At 47.6% G+C, this 15,040-nt stretch overlaps 1 protein-coding gene across 2 annotated transcripts in view; it reads right to left on the bottom strand.

Annotated features, from left to right (window-relative positions):
• The window catches only part of dgkq (diacylglycerol kinase theta), a 211,730-nt gene extending 201,971 nt beyond the window's left edge, over positions 1–9,759 (bottom strand). For both annotated transcript variants that reach the window (XM_078200858.1, XM_078200917.1), the window contains exon 1: positions 9,495–9,759. In XM_078200858.1, the coding sequence (XP_078056984.1) occupies positions 9,495–9,714 (220 nt within the window). In that variant the 5' untranslated portion in view covers positions 9,715–9,759. The remainder of the gene's footprint in view (positions 1–9,494) is intronic.
• Positions 9,760–15,040: the final 5,281 nt, after the last annotated feature.

Below are 15,040 nucleotides of genomic sequence, written 5' to 3'. Positions count from 1 at the left end.
AGTATTGAGAATAGTAATAAACTTCGAGAGCATAGATAGGCTAGTGGAATGATGCACAAGATGAAATGTGAAATGTTACATTTTGGTCGGAAACATGAGAAAAACAATATAAAATAAAAGGGTATATTTGCATAAACATTTGAAGATGGCATGGCAGATTGAGAAAGTAGTTAATAAGGTGTCCAGGATTCTGGGCTTTACAGAGGCATAGAATGCAAAAGAAAGTTATGGGGAACCTTTATAAAACATTGGGCACTGCACTTCTGGAAGGACGTGAAGGCAATGAAGACAGGTCAGAAAAGATTTAAGAGAACGGTTCCAGAGATGAGGGATTTCAGTTGCATGGATAGATTTTCCTTGGAGAAGTAAAGGTTCAGGGGAGATTTGATTGAGATATCAGGAGGGTTTTGGACAGAGTAGATAGGGAGAGACTATTCCCATTGATGGAAGGGTCACAAAACAGAGGATACTGATTTAAAGTGAATGACAAAAGAAGCTGAGGTAATGAAGAAAAACAATTTTACAGTGAGTAATTAGGGTCTGAAATGCTGTGCCTGAGAGTATGATGGAAGCAGATTCAATCATGATTTTCAAAAGGGGATTGGAAGAGAACAAATTACTACAGGGAAAAGGCAAGAGTGTGGGACTAATGTGTAGCTCTTATGGAGAGCAGGAATGGAGACACAAGGGCTGAAAGGCGTGCTGTAACCAATCTATGATTTTATATTCAATGATGCACATTCCCAACAACATTGATACAAGTGGAAATATTTTTATGTAATATTTAAAACAAACTTAATGAAGTGAGATAGTTACAATCTCACGATAGTTACGAACTTAGTTAAGTTTAAATACCAAATGTTCGATACCAACTGGCGGGTCTCAATAACAACTTGCATTTATTTACATCTTTAATGTAACAAAATGTTGAAAACACTTCACAGCATCAAACAAAATTTGACACCAAATCATACAAGGAAATATTCAGATGACCAGAAACCTAGTCAGTGATTTTAAAGTGCATAGGATATACGGCACTCAAACAGATCATTTGGCACGGCCAATCCCTGCTGATATTTATGCTCCACTTTTTTAAAAATACATCCTTTCATGGGATATGGGTATTGCTGGCTGGATTGGCAGTTATTGCTCATCCCCAATTGTCCTGGAGAAGGTGGTTGTGAGCCACGTTTTTGAACCACAGCAGTCCATGTGCTGGAGGTACACCCACAGTCCAGTTCGGAATGAAGTTAGAGATTTTGATCCAGCGACAGCGAAGGAATGGTGATTTATTTCTAAGTCAGGATGATGTGTGGCTTGAAGGAGAACCTGCTAGTGGTGTTGCCAGGCATCTGCTGCCCTGATCCTTCCAGGTGGCAGAGATCATGGGTTTGGAAGGTACTGTTGAAGGAGTCTTAGTGAGTTGTTGCAGTGCATCGGCTCTCACTGTGCATCAGAATGGAGCGAGTGGATGTTGGAGGTGGTGGACGGCGTGCCGGTCAAGTGGGCGGTTTTGTCTTGGATGATGTCAAGCTTCTTGAGTGTTGTTGGAGCTGCGCACATCCAGGCAAGTGGACAGTATTCCATCATACTCCTGACTTGTGCCTTGTAGATGGTGGACAGGCTTTGGGGAGTCATGAGATGAGTTAATTGCTGCAGAATTTCCACTTCCAAACCTGCTCTTGTAGCCACAGTATCACAGTATTTATACGGTTGGCCCGGTTTAGTTTCTAGAACCATGATGTTGATCAATGTCAAAGGGAGATGGCTGGATTCGCTCCTGTTGGAGGTCATTGCCTGGCACTTGTGGGGTGCAAGTGTTATTTGCCACTTAACACACTAGCCTTCATGTTTCCAAGTCTCATTTCATATGGGCATGGACTACTTTAGTATGTGGAAAATCACGAATGTTGCTGAATGAACAACCGCACTTCTGACCTTATGATGGAGGAAAGGTCATTGATGAAGAATCGAAAAATGGTTGGACCTAGGATCCTATCCTGAGAAACTCTTACAGCGATGTCCCAGAACTGAGATGATTAAACTTCAACAACCTCAGCCATCTTCCTTTGTGCTAGGTATGACTCCAAGGAGTGGAGATTTTTCCACCTGATTCCCATTGATTCCAGTTTCGCTAGGGCTCCTTGACACCACACTTGGTCAAATGCTGCCTTGATGTTAACAGCAGTCACACTTACCTCAGCTTTTTTTCCCCACATTTGGACCAAGGCTTAATGAAGTCAGAAGCTGAGTGGTTCTGGCGGAACTCAAACTGAGCGTCAGTAAGCAGATTACTGCTGTGTATGTGCTGCTTGATGACACCGTTGACGACCACTCCCATCACTTTGCTGGTGATCGAGTGGTAATGACTGGGTTGGATTTATCCTGTTTTTAATGGACAACACATCTGGGCAATTTTCTACTTTGCCAGGTCTATGCCAATATTATAGCTGTACTGGAACTTCGCTTGGCTAGGGGAGCAGCTAGTTCTGGAGGACAAGTCTTCAGTACCATTGTTGGAATGTTGTCAGCAACCAGTCTTTGCAGTATCCAGCACCGTCAGCCATTTTTGGTGTCACATTGAGTGCATCGAATTTGCTGAAGACTGACATCTGTGATGCTGGGAACCTCGGGAGGAGACCGAGATGGATCATCCACTGGGCACTTCTGGCTGAAGGTAGTTGCAGATATTTCAGCCTTCAGTGCTGGGATCCCCCCATCATTGAGGATGGAGATATTTGTGCATCTTCCTCCTTCAATTAGTTGTTTAATTGTCCACTGCCATTCACAACTGGATGTGTCACAACTGCAGAGTTTGGATCTAATCCATTGGTTGTGGGATTGCTAAGCTCTATCACACGCTGCTTTTGGTTGCTTGGCATGCAAGTAGCCCTGTGTTGGAGCTTCACCAGGTTTTTAGGTGAGTCTGGTGCTGCTCCTGTACTCTTCATTGAATTACTTAATCCTCTACCAATCTTTTCGCATCTAAATCATAACCTTCTATTCCCTTCTTAGAATCACAGAGGCCATTTGGCTCATTGAGTCTGCACCAATTCTCTAATATGGCATCTTACCTAGGCCTGATCTTCGGAACTCCACTGAGGGGCAATTTAGTTAACCAACCTAACATGCACATCTTTGGACTGTGGGAGGAAACTGGAGCACCCGGAGGAAACCCACGCAGAAAGGGAGAACATGCAAACTCCACACAGTCACCCAAGGCTAGAATCGAACCCGAGTCCCTGGCGCTGTGAAGCAGCAGCACTAACCATTGGTCTGGCCTTTGTGTCACCAAGCCGCCCTTCTCCCTTATATCCTTGCTTAGCCTCCCCCGAAATGCATCTACACTATTTGCTTCAACCACTTCCAGTGTTAGTGAGTTCCGCCTTCTAACTACACTCTGGGTGAAAGGATGTTTCTTCTTCCTGATTGGATGGTTTGATGACTATCTTATATTAAAGGCCTCTAGTTGTGATCTTCCCCACAAGAGAAAATATTCTCTCTGTAGAAACTCTAACAAAACCTTTCAAAATTTTAAAGACTTCTATTAGGTCACATCTTAGCCTTATTTTTTCACAAGATACAAGACCTAGTTTGTCAATCCTTTCCTTGTATGTTTAAGCAGGAAATGTGGACAGGCGTACAGTGGGAATTCCAAGCTAAGGCCCTAGGTATGGAAGGAATGGCCATCAATGGAGTAGCCATGAAAACTGGAAATGCACAAGAGGCAAGAATGGAAGAGTACAGAAGGGTTAGAGTTAGACGAGTGTAGAGCTCAAGGAGGTTACAAAGTTAGTTGCACCAATTGAACAACTGCTGCCCAATCATCAATTCTCTCAAAATGACAAAAGCACAGGAACGAGTCGCACATTATTATCTGGTCTTAATCCCAGTGAGAATCTTTTGTTTTTCAGAAACTATAACTTCCTGGGCAACAGCAGATTTTTCAGGAGCAACAGAAACAAGTAACAGCTTGTTTCAAAGAATGCCTCTTGCAAGTGAGAGCTTTGTCATAGTCTCGATGTGGCTTAATTGGTAAATTTGTAACTGAAGTAATGAAAATGTATTAAAAATGTAAATGAACAATTCAAAATCACCTCTTAAGACATGTAACTTTAAATAATGGCTATACATAAAAAAGCACAAACTTTTCATTTTATGATAACTACGTGTGTTCTAAAATACCCAATCTTTTACTTGCACAGAATGAAACTGAAGCAAAGAAAGTTGTATGCTGAAATTATCATACACGGGTGATCTCAGGGACACAAAATTTCAGAACAACAAGTGCCTGCATTTTAAAATGTAGTTAGCTAGTCTTAAAGCAGTTAGCTGGACAGTAAGAAGTCTCACAATACCAGGCTAAAGTCACTCACCTAATGAAGGAGCAGTGCTCCGAAAGCTTGAGATTCCAAATAAACCTGTTGGACTTTAACCTGATGTGAGACTTCTTACTGTGCCCACCCCAGTCCAATGCCAGCATCTCCACATTAGGGTCTTACCAATAACAACCACATTCTGTGAATGAATTTTAAAAAACTGAAAGTGACTGAGTGACAGAATTCCTAACTGTTCCAATATTAAACTCAGGAGTGAATCCCATAAAGCTCACTATTCAACAGAAACTGAATTGAGAATGCAATTTGAGAAACTATGCCTTGACTGGATTTATATATGTAATTAGAATATAAATTGCATTTATCTAGCACTTCCAACAGGGATCCTCCCTTTTATTACTCGGAACTATAATGGAAATTTTAATTTTGTTGATTTTACAGGCAGAGGTTGTATTGAGAAATACGAAAGATGAATAAAAGAAATTCCCGCATAAAGTATAAATATAATAATGTATTAAAGATTCTGCACTAGTAACCCATTCAAAATAAGCATGAATCCACCATTGCAGTGAGGTAGAGGGTATAGGAGTATGGGAATGCACCAAATGGGAAATGGATAACAATCAATTTAGTCCAGTACTGGATTTAGAGAAATTTTTACACCAGACTGGGAAGGTTTCTGAGTTAAAGATAGCTTCCAGGGGGAAGGATAAAACAAACAGCCATTGCGTCCTGAAGCTTTGAAGTCAATTTTGCCCTCAACGTTAGTTTCAGTAGCAGAAGAAATTAGAAATAAAATGACAACATGAACTATGCTGAGTGTGCTCAGATAAAATGTGCATGCCTTTATAGCTTATTATAGAACCATATAGAAGGAAGTCATTCAGCACGTTGTGTCTGTCCCACACCCCTGCTGTCTCCCCATTAGCAGTGTGGGGGAAAAAGCATTGAAGTGATGAACCTGGTAAATAAGAAAAGAGAGGCGTACAGAAGGTTCAGAGAGCTAGGAGGTGTTAAGGATTTAGAGGAGTATACGCGATGTAGGAAGGAGCTTAAGAAGGAAATTAGGAGAGCGAGAAGGGGTCATGAGAAGACCTTGGCGGGTAAGATTAAGGAGAATCCCAAGGCTTTCTACAAATATGTCAAGAGTAAAAGGATGAGATGTGAAGGCATAGGACCCTTAAAAGGTGAAGGGGGAAAAGTTTGTGCGGAACCGTTAGAAATGGCGGAGGTGCTTAATGAATACTTTACCTCGGTATTCACGGTGGAAAGGGATCTGGGTGGTTGTACTGCTGGATTGCGGAGGACAGAAAGGATCGAGCATGTGGACATAAAGAAAGAGGATGTGTTGGAACTATTGAATGGCATCAAGGTTGGTAAGTCGCCGGGACCGGATGGGATGTACCCCAGGTTACTGTGGGAGGCGAGGGAGGAGATTGCGGAGCCTTTGGCGATGATCTTTGCATCGTCGATGGAGACGGGAGAGGTTCCGGAGGATTGGAGGATTGCGGATGTGGTCCCTATATTCAAGAAAGGGAACAGGGACAGCCCGGGAAATTACCGACCGGTGAGTCTAACCTCAGTGGTTGGTAAGTTGATGGAGAGGATCCTGAGAGACAGGATTTATGATCATCTAGAGAAGTTTAGTATGATCAAAAGTAGTCAGCACGGCTTTGTCAGGGGCAGGTCGTGCCTTACGAGCCTGGTTGAGTTCTTTGAAAATGTGACCAAGCACATTGACGAAGGAAGAGCGGTGGATGTGGTCTATATGGACTTCAGCAAAGCGTTCGATAAGGTCCCCCATGCAAGACTTCTTGAGAAAGTGAGAGGGCATGGGATCCAAGGGGCTGTTGCCTTGTGGATCCAGAACTGGCTTGCCTGCAGAAGGCAGAGAGTGGCTGTGGAGGGGTCTTTCTCTGCATGGAGGTCAGTGACCAGTGGAGTGCCCCAGGGATCTGTTCTGGGACCCTTGCTGTTTGTCATTTTCATAAATGACCTGGATGAGGAAGTGGAGGGATGGGTTGGTAAGTTTGCTGACGACACCAAGGTAGGTGGTGTTGTGGATAGTTTGGAGGGATGTCAGAAGTTGCAGCGAGACATAGATAGAATGCAAGACTGGGCGGAGAAGTGGCAGATGGACTTCAACCCGGATAAGTGTGTAGTGATCCATTTTGGCAGATCCAATGGGATGGAGCAGCAGTATAAAATGAAGGGTACCATTCTTAGCAGTGTAGAGGATCAGAAGGACCTTGGGGTCCGGGTCCATAGGACTCTTAAATCGGCCTCGCAGGTGGAGGATGCGGTCAAGAAGGCGTATGGCGTACTAGCCTTCATTAATCGAGGGATTGAGTTTAGGAGTCGGGAGATAATGCTGCAGCTTTATAGGACCCTGGTTAGACCCCACTTGGAGTACTGCGCGCAGTTCTGGTCACCTCATTACAGGAAAGATGTTGAAGCCATTGAAAGGGTGCAGAGGAGATTTACAAGGATGTTGCCTGGATTGGGGGGCATGCCTTATGAGGATAGGTTGAGGGAGCTTGGTCTCTTCTCCCTGGAGAGACGAAGGATGAGAGGTGACCTGATAGAGGTTTACAAGATGTTGAGGGGTCTGGATAGGGTGGACTCTCAGAGGCTATTTCCAAGGGCTGAAATGGTTGCTACGAGAGGACACAGGTTTAAGGTGCTGGGGGGTAGGTACAGGGGGGATGTCAGGGGTAAGTTTTTCACTCAGAGGGTGGTGGGTGAGTGGAATCGGCTGACGTCGGTGGTGGTGGAGGCAAACTCGTTGGGGTCTTTTAAGAGACTTCTGGATGAGTACATGGGATTTAATGGGATTGAGGGCTATAGATAGGCCTAGAGGTGGGGATGTGATCGGCGCAACTTGTGGGCCGAAGGGCCTGTTTGTGCTGTGGCTTTCTATGTTCTATAAGTGGCCAATCAGCCATTATTGTATTGAATGATGGAGCAGCCCGATAGACTGAATGGCCTCCTCCTGTTCCAATGTTCCTAACCCTGCACATTCCTTTTCAGATAATAATCCAATTTCCTGCTTAAAGTGTCAATTGGATCTGCCTCCTCCACACTCTCATTAAGATCCTAACCATTCACTGCATTAATATTTATGTTACCATTGTTTCATTTGCTAATGATCTTAACTCTGTGGCCTTTGGTTCTTGATCCTTCCACTAATGGGAACAGTTTTTCCCGATCTACTCTGTCCAACCCCCTCATAAGTTTGAATACTTTTATCAAATCTCCTCCCAACATTCTCTTCTCCAAGAAAAACAGACCCAACTTCTTGATGTCCAGAAGTGGACATAATACTTCAGTTGAGGCTGAATCAATGTTTTATACAGGTTTAACGTAACTTCATTGCCTTTGTACTCTGTGCCCCTAGTCTACACTTCCCACTGCCTCGGCAAAGCAGCCAGCATAATTAAGGACCCCATGCACCCTGGACATTCTCACTTCCATCTTCTTCCGTCAGGAAAGAGAAATAAAAGTCTGAGTTCACAGACCAACCGACTCAAGAACAGCTTCTTCCCTGCTGCTGTCAGACTTTTGAATGGACTTACCTAGCATTAAGTTGATCTTTCTGTATACCCTAGCTATGACAGTAACACTACATTCTGCACTCTCTCGTTTCCTTCTCGATGGATGGTATGTTTGTCTGTATAGTGCGCAAGAAACAATACTTTTCACTATGTTAATACGTGACAATAATAAATCAAATCTGCACACAGTACTCTAGCTGTGGCCTCACCTATGCCCTAAACAATTGCAGCAAAACATCCATATCGCTATACTCAAATCATAGAATCCTATGCAGGAGGCGGCCATTTGGCCCATCAAGTCTGCACCGTCCACAATCCCACCCAGGTCCTATCCCCATAACCCTGTGCATTTACCCTAGCTAGTCCCCCTGACACTAAGGGGCAATTTACCATGACCAATCCACCTAACCCACACATCTTTGGACCGTGGGAGGAAACCAGAGTACCCGGAGGAAATCTATGCAGACACGGGGAGAATGTACAGACAGTGACCTAAGCCAGGGATCAAACCCGGGTCCCTGGCACTGTGAGGCAGCAGTGCTAACCACTGTGCTACCATGCTACCCCTCCCCCCCCCCCCCCTCACCATGAAGGCCAACAAAACAACTGCCTTCTTTACTGCCTGTTGTACCTTTTGTTTTCTGTTCTTCCTCCAAAACATCACTTTCCTGCATTAAAATTTCATCTGCTGCTGTCTGCCCATTCTGTCAACCCATGTCCTTTTGAACTTCCACATTAACCTTTTCACAATTAACAATACTTACAAGTTTCCTACTGTCTGCAAATTTTGAAATTATGCCCAGTAAACCAAGGTCTAGGTCATTAATATACATCAGGAAGAGCAAGGGTTCCAAATCCCTGAGGAAGTCCACTATAAACCTTCATCCAGTCTGAAAAACCATTGATTTTGTATCCTGTCACTCTACCAGCTTTGTACCCATGTTGCTATCGTCTCTTTTATTCCATGAGTTGTAACTTTGGTCGCAAAGCTGTTGTGCGGCACTGCATCAAACACCTTTAGGCTTCTCCCATTTCAATACCTTTGGTGGCTCTTTCAGCTGCCGAACCTCCAGCTGTGGAATTTCTTGCCTTCAGCTGACCTGGGCTTTCCTCCTAAGCTGGTGTTGTGAGGCTTCTCACTGTGTTAACCCCAGCCCAACACCGGCATCTCCACATCGTTCCTCCCTTCACACATTCCTTCAATCCTATAGTTTTGACAACGCTTTTGGTGATCTTACCTCACATCTCCCTATGCGGCTCAGTGTTATTTATTATAAAGCTCCTGTGGACTGGGTTTATCAGGAGGGTTAGGCGCTGTTTGTTCATTAGAAAACTGTGTTCATTGGGAATACTCAAACATCAAAAACTTTGCACCGAATGGTAAAAAATCAAAGTGCCAACAGCTGAACATCAATAACCCCCGTTTCACACAACCCGCCCACATGAACCCTGCACCCACATAAACCTGACCCACTCCCAGCCGCGCCACTCGGCCCAGCGAGCCGCTACTAGCCCCTCCCTCCTTTCCGGACATTATTAGGGTAATGGACGCCGATCGAGGAGCCCGGTTCCCCCGGAAAGGAGACCCCAGCCCCGGACTCACGGTCGCACTGGAAGCCGCCGAGCCCCCAGATGAAGTCGGTGCAATGCTGGCAGAAGGTGGGTTTGGTCAGCGTCACTTTCCTCAGGCGGTGGCCGTGACCCAGGTGCCGGCGGTGGCCACTCGCCGCCGATTTCCCGCGGCCCGATCCTGGGCTGGAGTTGGGGCTCCCGCCGTCCTGCGGCTCCCTGAGGCGGGGGAAGGAGCCCCGACTTTCCGCCATCGGCCTCCGAACAGCCCGAGCTCAGGCCCGCAGGGCGGGGCAGCCCGAGACCACTCCCCCAGCGCGCGGGAGGGGAGGGGCGTGGGCGCGCGGGAGGGGAGGGGCGAGGGCGCGCGGGAGGGGAGGGGCGTGGGCGCGCGGGAGGGGAGGGGAGGGGAGGGGCGTGGGCGCGCGGGAGGGGAGGGGAGGGGCGTGGGCGCGCGGGAGGGGAGGGGAGGGGCGTGGGCGCGCGGGAGGGGAGGGGCGTGGGCGCGCGGGAGGGGAGGGGAGGGGCGTGGGCGCGCGGGAGGGGAGGGGAGGGGCGTGGGCGCGCGGGAGGGGAGGGGCGTGGGCGCGCGGGAGGGGAGGGGAGGGGCGTGGGCGCGCGGGAGGGGAGGGGAGGGGCGTGGGCGCGCGGGAGGGGAGGGGAGGGGCGTGGGCGCGCGGGAGGGGAGGGGAGGGGCGTGGGCGCGCGGGAGGGGAGGGGAGGGGCGTGGGCGCGCGGGAGGGGAGGGGAGGGGCGTGGGCGCGCGGGAGGGGAGGGGAGGGGCGTGGGCGCGCGGGAGGGGAGGGGCGTGGGGGGAGGGGAGGGGCGTGGGGGGAGGGGAGGGGCGTGGGCACACGAGACAGGAGGGGCGTCGGTGCGCGGGAGGGGAGGGGCGTGGGCGCGTGGGAGGGGCGTGGGCGCGCGGGAGGGGAGGGGCGTGGGCGCACGGGAGGGGAGGGGAGTGGCGTGGGCGCGCGGGAGGGGAGGGGAGGGGCGTGGGCGCACGGGAGGGGAGGGGAGGGGTGTGGGCGCACGGGAGGGGAGGGGAGGGGCGTGGGCGCACGGGAGGGGAGGGGCGTGAGCGCCCGATACTTTGCCCCGAGACCACTCCCCCAGCGCCCAGGAGGGGCAGGACAAGGCAGCCCGAGACCATTCCCCCAGCACGCGGGAGTGGAGGGGCGAGGCCGCCTCCTCAACTCTGTCCTAAACTGACCTCCCTTTATTTTGAGGCTGTTCCCTCTAGTTCTAGTTTCCTTTCTAAGTGGAAAGAATCTCTCCACCTCTACCCTATCCAGCCCCTTCATTATCTTATAGGTCTCTATAAGATCCCCCCTCAGCCTTCTAAATTTCAACGAGTGCAAACCAATCTGCTCAGTCTCTCCTCATAATCAACACCCCTCATCTCTGGTATCAACCTGGTGAACCTTCTCTGCACTCCCTCCAAGGCCAATATATCCTTCCGCAAATAAGGGGACCAATACTGCACACAGTATTCCAGCTGCGGCCTCACCAATGCCCTGTACAGATGCAGCAAGACATCTCTGCTTTTATATTCTATCCCCCTTGCGATACAGGCCAACATCCCATTTGCCTTCTTGATCACCTGTTGCACCTGCAGACTGGGTTTTTGCGTCTCATGCACAAGGACCCCCAGGTCCCTTTGCACAGTAGCATATTGTAAATTTTTTCCATTTAGATAATAATCCAATTTGCTATTATTTCCTCCAAAGTGAATAACCTCGCATTTGTCAATGTTCTACTCCATCTGCCAGATCCTCGCCCACTCACTCAGCCTGTCCAAATCTCTCTGCAGACCTTATATGCCCTCCACATGATTCACTTTTCCACTTATCTTTGTGTCGTCTACAAACTTTGTTACCCTACACTCAGTCCCCTTCTCCAGATCGTCTATATAAATGATAAATAGTTGAGGCCCCAGTACCGATCCCTGTGGCACGCCACTAGTTACCATGTGCCAACCAGAAAAGCACCCATTTATTCCGACTCTCTGCTTCCTGTCGGATAGCCAGTTCCCAATCCACGCTAAAACCCTACCCCCAACTCCGTGTGACAAAATCTTCTTCAGCAACCTGGGAGTTTTGAATAAACTGAAGGTCGATAAGTCCCCTGGGCCTGATGAAATATATCCTAGGATTCTTTGGGAGGCAAGGGATGAGATTGCAGAGCCTTTGGCTTTGATCTTTGGGTCCTCACTGTCCACGGGGATGGTGCCAGAGGACTGGAGAGTGGCGAATGTTGTTCCTCTGTTTAAGAAAGGGAATAGAAATGACCCTGGTAATTATAGACTGATTAGTATTACTTCGGTGGTCGGTAAATTGATGGAAAAGGTCCTTAGGGCTGAGATTTACGACCATTTAGAAAGATGCGGATTAATCCGGGATAGTCAGCACGGATTCGTGAAGGGCAAGTCATGCCTCACAAATTTGATAGAATTTTTTGAGGAGGTAACTAAGTGTGTTGATGAAGGTAGGGCAGTTGATGTCATACACATGGATTTTAGTAAGACGTTTGATAAGGTCCCCCATGGTCGGCTTATGATGAAAGTAAGGAGGTGTGGGATAGAGGGAAAGTTGGCAGATTGGATAGGTAACTGGCTATCTGATCGAAGACAGAGGGTGGTGGTGGATGGAAAATTTTCGGATTGGAGGCAGTTTGCTAGCGGAGTGCCACAGGGATCAGTGCTTGGTCCTCTGCTCTTTGTGATTTTTATTAATGACTTAGAGGAGGGGGCTGAAGGGTGGATCAGTAAATTTGCTGATGACACCAAGATTGGTGGAGTAGTGGATGAGGTGGAGGGCTGTTGTAGGCTGCAAAGAGACATAGATAGGATGCAAAGCTGGGCTGAAAAATGGCAAATGGAGTTTAACCCTGATAAATGTGAGGTGATTCATTTTGGTAGGACTAATTTAAATGTGGATTTTAGTAAGGCGTTTGATAAGGTCCCCCATGGTCGGCTTATGATGAAAGTAAGGAGGTGAGGGATAGAGGGAAAGTTGGCAGATTGGATAGGTAACTGGCTATCTGATCGAAGACAGAGGGTGGTGGTGGATGGAAAATTTTCGGATTGGAGGCAGTTTGCTAGTGGAGTGCCACAGGGTCCCCCATGGTCGAAGGGTCAAAGGTAGGGTTCTGAAGACTGTGGAGGAACAGAGAGATCTTGGGGTCCATATCCACAGATCTCTAAAGGTTGTCACTCAAGTGGATAGAGCTGTGAAGAAGGCCTATAGTGTGTTAGCTTTTATTAACAGGGGGTTGGAGTTTAAGAGCCGTGGGGTTATGCTGCAACTGTACAGGACCTTGGTGAGACCACATTTGGAATATTGTGTGCAGTTCTGGTCACCTCACTATAAGAAGGATGTGGAAGCGCTGGAAAGAGTGCAGAGGAGATTTACCAGGATGCTGCCTGGTTTGGAGGGTAGGTCTTATGAGGAAAGGTTGATCTGGAGCGGAGGAGAGACTTAATAGAGGTTTATAAAATGATGAAGGGGATAGATAGAGTGAACGTTCAAAGACTATTTCCTCGGGTGGATGGAGCTATTACAAGGGGGCATAACTATAGGGTTCATGGTGGGAGATATAGGAAGGATATCAGAGGTAGGTTCTTTACGCAGAGAGTGGTTGGGGTGTGGAATGGACTGCCTGCAGTGATAGTGGAGTCAGACACTTGAGGAACATTTAAGCGGTTATTGGATAGGCACATGGAGCACACCAGGATGATAGGGAGTGGGATAGCTTGATCTTGGTTTCAGATAAAGCTTGGCACAACATCGTGGGCCAAAGGGCCTGTTCTCTGCTGTACTGTTCTATGTTCTATAACCTTTTGTGAGGCACCTTATCAAACGCCTTTTGAAAATCCAAAAACACCGCATCCACCGGTTCCCCGCCGTCAACCGCACTAGTCACATCTTCATAAAAATCCAAAAAGTTCGTCAAGCACGACTTTCCCCTCATGAATCCATGCTGCATCTGCTTAATTGAACCATTCTTATCCAGATGGCCTGCTATTTCTTCTTTAATGATGGATTCCAGCATTTTCCCAACTACAGACATTAAGCTAACTGGTCTGTAGTTACCCGCCTTTTGTCTATTTCCTTTTTTAAACAGCGGCGTAACATTAGCCGTTTTCCAATCTGCCGGCACTACCCCAGAATCCAACGAATTTTGATAAATAACCACTAACGCATCCGCTATTACCTCTGACATTTCTTTCAGTAACCTGGGATGCATTCCATCCGGGCTCGGGGACTTGTCCACCTTCAGTCCCGTTAGTCTACCAAGCACTGCCTTGGAAGTTGAATATATTGGCGCAGGGAGAGCCAAGTAAATTAAATGAGCAAGTCATACAAAGACATGTTTTAATGTGTACAAGTGGCAGAACCTTATGAATTTGGACACAAAGAACAGTACAGCACAGGAAACAGGCCCTTCGGCCCTCCAAACCTGTGCCGCTCATTGGTCCAACTAGACCATTCATTTGTATCCCTCCATTCCCAGACTGCTCATGTGACTATCCAGGTAAGTCTTAAACGATGCCAGCGTGTCTGCCTCCACCACCCTACTTGGCAGCACATTCCAGGCCCCCACCACTCTGTGTAAAAAACGTCCCTCTGATATCTGAGTTATACCTCGCCCCTCTCACCTTGAGCCCGTGACCCCTCGTGATCATCACCTCTGACCTGGGAAAAAGCTTCCCACTGTTCACCCTATCTATACCCTTCATAATTTTGTACACCTCTATTAGGTCTCCCCTCATTCTGTCTTTCCAGGGACAACAAGCCCAGTTTACCCAATCTCTCCTCATAGCTAAGACCCTCCATACCAGGCAACATCCTGGTAAACCTTCTCTGCACTCTCTCTAAAGCCTCCACGTCCTTCTGGTAGTGCGGCGACCAGAACTGGACGCAGTACTCCAAATGTGCCTAACCAGCGTTCTATACAGCTGCAACATCAGACTCCAGCTTTTATACTCTATATCCCGTCCTATAAAGGCAAGCATACCATATGCCTTCTTCTCCACCTGTGCTGCCACCTTCAAGGATTTGTGGACTTGCACACCTAGGTCCCTCTGTGTTTCTATACTCTTGATGACTCTGCCATTTATTGTATAACTCCCCCCTACATTAGTTCTTCCAAAATGCATCACTTCACATTTATCTGGATTAAATTCCATCTGCCATTTCTCCGCCCAATTTTCCAGCCTATCTATATCCTGCTGTATTGTCCGACAATGTTCATCGCTATCCACAAGTCCAGCCATCTTCGTGTCATCCGCAAACTTGCTGATAACACCAGTTACACCTTCTTCCAAATCATTTATATATATCACAAATAGCAGAGGTCTCAGTACAGAGCCCTGCGGAACACTACTGGTCACAGACCTCCAACCGGAAAAAGACCCTTTGACTGCTACCCTCTGTCTCCTGTGACAAAGCCAGTTTTCTACCCATCTAGCCACCTCTCCTTGTATCCCATGAGCCTTAACCTTCTTAACCAACCTGCCATGAGGGACTTTGTCAAATGCCTTACTGAAATCCATATAGACGACATCCACGGCCCTTC

Source organism: Mustelus asterias, chromosome 1 (assembly GCF_964213995.1).
Source record: "Mustelus asterias chromosome 1, sMusAst1.hap1.1, whole genome shotgun sequence".
NCBI lineage: Eukaryota > Metazoa > Chordata > Chondrichthyes > Carcharhiniformes > Triakidae > Mustelus > Mustelus asterias.
The sequence above is the reverse complement of the archived record's forward strand: the minus strand, read 5'-3'. Positions and strand labels throughout refer to the sequence as shown.